This window comes from Mytilus edulis, chromosome 5 (assembly GCF_963676685.1).
Source record: "Mytilus edulis chromosome 5, xbMytEdul2.2, whole genome shotgun sequence".
NCBI lineage: Eukaryota > Metazoa > Mollusca > Bivalvia > Mytilida > Mytilidae > Mytilus > Mytilus edulis.
The window spans coordinates 41,511,493-41,517,632 of NC_092348.1; the positions used below are offsets into that span (position 1 = coordinate 41,511,493).

The following is a 6,140-nucleotide window of genomic DNA, read 5'->3' on the forward strand; positions in this document are numbered from 1 at the left end:
TACGTATTATAGTTATTATTATTTTTGCAGGCGTTTAAATGTCGTACAGTTAAATAGAGTTTATTGAAATTCTGGACTGTTGGTTACGCCAGGAAGTTGTCTGCAATCAAATCACATTGTTCCATTTGTTAAGGTATTGGTTTTGAAATATTTTGAAATAACCAATGATAATTGGTATAAGGTTTACTATCTTAGGGCAAAATTAAATAATAATATATACAAATGACTTCAATCATCATTTTATCTATTGTTTAACCTATCAAAACTCCTTTTTAGACTCTAAAAAATCATACATTAAGTAGTAGTTCATATTTAATCTAAATCAGATTTTAATGAATAAAAAAAATAATATTAGACATTTGAAGAAGAAAAAAAAAGAAAAACAATTTGTTTTAACTTTTGTCCGCCTATTAAGTGTAATATCACCATTTATTTCTCCTTTTTGTCTTTGTGTAATTTTGCATTTTTTCTCGCCACCTTGTAACTATATCTGTATCCATTTTGGTACAACTGGTGATTTGTTTATTTGGCAATCGACGATGACAGTCAGCAGCGTTTAGGAACATCCGTTGCTCGACCTGTTAGTCAAATGCGTTTTGTTAAAATATACTTTTTCATTAATTTGGTCTTTTGGAAAATGTTGTTTGCGCTGTATTTAGACCCCTCTACCAAGATCTTTGTTTTGCAAGCCACGTATGATAATTGTAGTGTTAATTCAACGCAATCATAGGTTTGAACGTTGTTTTCAACGTTAGATTGATTATCGTGTCGTATAGACGTTTTTGGTAAACATCTTTAATATCAAAACAGACATTTTTAAGTATAAACCACCTGGTGCGAGTGGTCATTACCGGAAAGGGTGAAATTACTGTTATTTTTTTTTTATAATAAATAAAAAGCATGCGCATACATTTGAATATGGTCATCCTCAAACATACTACGCAATACAAAGATCAATGTGCCCAAATATAATCAACCGCCTACATTATATTTGTCACAATATTTTTAAACAAAGCAATTAATTTTTTTCAACGTGGCATTCAAAAATATGTCACACAATCTGAATAAATTAACTGATTTACAGACTATAAACATGAATGTGCATCCATGTCCGTGGCAAGATTGTTTCCAACAAGAGTAGTTTCATCATTTAGGAAAACTTGAAGACCAGGTAAATTATTAATATCATAATTATGAAAACGGAATCGATCAAACATGATTAATGTCGTAGTGTCAACAGCTTCATAGTGTTCCGGATCACACTATTATAGACGGGAAGCCTTTCCATATAATACACCAAAAGTCTGTTTGATAAAGTCTTATTTGACTTTTCAGACTCAAGGCTAATACGACATGTGCGATCGACATTGTAATGAAACATATTTGTACAATTGTAGACAAACAAACTCAAACTTCAATTTTTGAATTGTTCATTGTAATTGTTCATTGTAATTGCAAGTGTAATAGTTAATTTATGGTTGTTAGCTTTGCGTGTCGTTTATGAACTACTTTTTTATGCAGCTTATCGAAATAGGTTGATAATGAATATTAAAATGGTTAAAACAAATATTTGAATTCGTTTACATTCAAATAAAGAAAACATGTCGAACAAATTGTACATTACATACGGGGTTTTTTTTATGGGCAAATCAATCACAAATTATAATATTAAGGATATTGTTTTATTTATTTCACCAAAAAGACTACGTACTCGATCTAGTCCAACTCCGGGTACAGTATTGGTTTGCTGTGTTTTGGACCCATTGGTGGCCTTCGGCTGTTTTTAACTCTTTGGTGGGATTGTTAATTACTCGACACACTCCCCGTTGTCATTCTCAATTTTATTGTTTGTACTATTTCTATGACTAGTATCATAAGTGTGCAATTTAAACCTAAATTGCCGAATTATGGCAGATCTTGGTGAACTTGAAAACCAGATATTGTTATAAGCTAGAAAAACAAACTGTAAGAAGTGAAGAACCGACTGCCAATGAAGTGTTTCTAAAACAAGGAAAATCTTTAATATTGAACTGATATATGTTTGCAATTTCATTAAAGACAACAATTACTCAAACAGTAGTTATTTACAATAGTAATTTTGAATTGAACTTAATTGGACAAAGAAATAAACAGTCAAACTCCAGTAAATGACAAACAAAATATTCAGGAGTGCAGACCTAATAACTAGTGTTAAGTTAGGAAAAGGAGCGACCAGCAGTTATGACACCGACCCATTGGAAGCCAAAGCTCATAAGCATACAAGGCATATAATCCTTCAAGTATTCCGGTTGCGAGCTTTGTGTAAATAAAACTTGACTATTGCTTTAGAATCATAACTACTGATTATAAAGAACTAAAATTACTCAATATATAATTTTTTTTGTTAAAAGGTATTAAATGCTGGCTTTCAGCAAGCGTCGAAAAAATAATCATCTGTTTATTATATACCTTTCCTGAACACGATATATGTAAATATATATGAATATACATTTTCATACACGATGCTTTCCTTACGGTAACAGCATTCTCGCCTTCATTCATGTTAATATTATATATATGCATTAGTTAAGTAATTTTCTTTTTGCAGAACCGCTTATCAACTCTCAATTACAATGATTATGAGATCTGTTTTAACATGTATCTTGGTTGTTTCAATGTGTCGTACGAGTACAGGTAAGATTTTATCTTAGTCACGATTTTAAGTTACCAAAATGTCAAAATATGTATGTACTGAAACATTGTAAATGTTAATGTTTAAAAGTAATCAGGATGAACAATCAGACTAAATGAAAATATAGTTATCAATGTCGGGTGGTTATAGCGTTTGGATTCACGAACGCAGACATTTGAACGCCTATGCTGCTTTATCTATAAACATAGTTTAACCTATACATCCAAACAAAACAATTCAAAAACTTCATAATTTCGCAATGTGTTTAAAACAATTGATCGTAATTCTTCCTGTGATACATTTGAAAGTAAAAACATTCAATCAAAACTGTGTGTTTTTATCTGTTATTAGCAAGCTTAAGCTAACTTACAGATCATTAATTATAAATGCAAAACAGGAATTGCTTTAAGTACTGCAAACTCCAATTCTATTATTACTCAAGGTCTTTCCAAATCCGCCTGATACCAGTTCCCTAGATTAGTTCTTCCATTTGGAACTAATATGAATGAAGGAACTTCCATATCTAAGTATTTAGTCGGAAATAAATTATATTGTGGCATAATGAAATATCGCCTCGCGTTCAGCAAGACAAGACAAAAAGTTATCTCAATACCAGAAACGGAAACAAGCGAGACGATTTTGATTTTGAAGTTTAGATTCTATGCACCGTCGTTGTTTATTATCTTAATTATGTGTTTCAGTCACCTATTTTGTCGTTGTGTATTTTTAATCTTTACTGATTATCCGTTTTTGTTTCTAAATTTCGACACTATGTGATTGTGCTATGGTGACTGTTGAGTTCTTGTCTTTATGCTTTGCTATGTTCTTTGTCTACATGTTTTTTTTCTGTCAAAACACATATTTGTTTTTAAAGTACGATTGTATAACACTAATGCCCTCTGTACCCCAATTTATGACAGATTTCTACAAAAGGGAGTGCCTGTACCAAGTCAGTAATATGACAATTATTTTCCGTTCGCTATACTTGTATGTATTTTTGCCATTTAATAAAGGTCTTTTCGTTTTGAATTTCCTCCCAAGTTTGGTATTTTTGTAATTTAACTTTTGACTGATCAAATTCATAAGTCTTTTGAAATGAAAATGCAAATGAATGGAATACGATGGCGGAAAAAAGGAAATGAAACCCGTCGTCAAAAAAATACATTTGTAGATGGCAACATACTTTATTCAACACTAATGTATGCATTAAATAAGATGACCATTACTTCGGAAAGTGTGCATAGTGTGCTTAATGTGTATATAGCTAGGTTACCACACTTTTCCTGTATTCGTTTATCTATAAAACATTCGGGAAACTACATGCTGTAGGTGTGGAGAAATCAATTAAACAAATTACCTGCAACTATTGATATATGTGCACACTTAGTTAATCGTCGATTAAGCTGTTCCCCTAAATAGATTGATTGATTGATTGTTGGTTGCTTAACGTCCAGTGTCCCCTAAATAGAGTATCATCTTATATATAACATCTACATATTTACACAAAGTCCCCCTCTTTTTTCAATATAAATTATAGATATACTTTGACTGTTATTTACATCTTTTTCAGGCTGTATACGTGGTAAGAATATTATATAAACAATTTTAGTCATATAAATAACAGTTTTGCACAAGGATTTGAAAACAAAAATGTTCTATTTTACTTGTATGGGTAATCAGTAAAAATTCTGAAGGAAACAAAGTTTATATAAAGAAACACAACAATGTCCAACAAAAAACCAATTATTCGTGTCTCGGTTTGTTTCGATACCCGGTACTACTGAGTAATACTTGAGTCCTCATTTACCACCTTATTAAAACTGATCCTGCATTAGAAATATGTAGTTATGATTATCAGAATAGTTTATATGACAAAAAACATTTATCTACATTTATATCAAATCTACCAATATTTATAAAAATTGTACTTAATGGATAATTTATATTTCGGTATCATTAATCAAGACATATTGTATTGCATGATAATCATGTGATTACAGACATAAAACATACCACTATTGACTACAGACTTATGTCAGCTTTAAGATCTTATTTTCCTCCCTTCAACATTTCCTATCATGATTTTCTTGATAGAGGGTTGCTGCTCACAAGGAAGCTATTAAACCAAGAGTTCCAAATGGTTAAGTTAAAATCATCTCTTCGTATATTTTACGGATGCCATCACGAGTTGGTTGACCGTTATGGAATAACCGTTTCCATAACCGTTTCACAAATGATATCGGATATGTTCCTTACGTCGTAACTACATTCCCCTTTCCTTTCATGAATGTGACCTACCGAATAAGACTATTTACCGGATTTGTTATCCAGAAGCAACACGACGGGTACCACATGTGGATCAGGATCTGTACTATTGTTTGTCTGCTTTAATTTTTAGCCATGGCGTTGTCAGTTTTTTTTTCGATTTATGAGTTTGACTGTCCGTCTGGTATCTTTCGTCCCTCTTTCAATCCACACACCAACACTTAAAACATAAGTTTTGATTATAAAAATAGTTTTATAAGACAATGTCTGACTGCGTCAATCACAACTGGCAGAATTCGTACTTTATAATTGTATGCCGTTTTGAAAGGTCAATAAATTGTAAAACTTTTCGATTTATATTTTTTCCCGATTTGCATGTATTGATGTAATGGGTCGATTATCCAAGTCCTTTCTTTTTATTCCTATCTCAGAATGTTTAATCATGTAAAAGAAAAAGATCAATCAACACTGTCATGTTTGAAATGTTTAACCAAAAAGTGTATATGTGTATCAAGTTTGTATAGTGTTTATTAACAAGTACAAAATTTATAATGGTAAACTGACAGCAGTATACAATATTTTAGAGTATTACTTTTTTATTATTGGGCATGTTATGTGCACTAAAGTTTACTTGTATAATTAGATTTTTAAAGATTTTTAAATCCTTTTTGCAGCTGCATTTACAGCGACATTACCTTTAAATGCACAACCAGTGCCGACAGGAAGTATTGTCAAATACGGCACTAAGCTTATTAATGGTGACCTAGCCTCTGACTATGATCCCGTTACGAGTATATATACTGTTCCGCGCACTGGTATTTATAAAGTGACTGTAACGATGATGTCAGGCCTTGTAACCGGTCATACTACTCTAAGGAAGAATGGAGAGATTATAGTGTGGCTATTCACTTACAAAGAATATGATATGGCAACCCAATCTATCAATTTACAACTGCAACGTGAAGACAAGCTATGGGTACAAATGAACAGTGGGTCAAGTCTTTTTAGTGTTTATAATACTTTCAGCGCAGTTTTGATAACACTTACATAATGTCTACAAAATGTAACGTATGGGCAATTTGCAAGTTTACATTTGGTAACATTTTAAAGTTGGTATTTGTTTTGATCTGCAAATGAATATGAAAGTAACATGAAATACACATATATGTTAATTAAATATTAATATTCAATATGTAATAAATGT

At 31.5% G+C, this 6,140-nt stretch overlaps 1 protein-coding gene across 1 annotated transcript; it reads left to right on the top strand.

Annotated features, from left to right (window-relative positions):
- The first annotated feature begins 1,082 nt into the window (after positions 1–1,082).
- Positions 1,083–6,140, top strand: LOC139522411 (collagen alpha-2(VIII) chain-like). Its single transcript, XM_071315927.1, has 4 exons — positions 1,083–1,171; positions 2,588–2,673; positions 4,242–4,253; positions 5,611–6,140. The coding sequence occupies exons 2-4, from the start codon at positions 2,613–2,615 to the stop codon at positions 5,985–5,987; spliced, it is 450 nt and encodes a 149-aa protein (XP_071172028.1). The 5' UTR covers positions 1,083–1,171; positions 2,588–2,612; the 3' UTR covers positions 5,988–6,140.

Coding starts and splice junctions, on each gene's coding strand:
- LOC139522411 (XM_071315927.1), top strand. CDS start 2,613: ATGATTATGAGATCTGTTTTAACATGTATCTTGGTTGTTTCAATGTGT.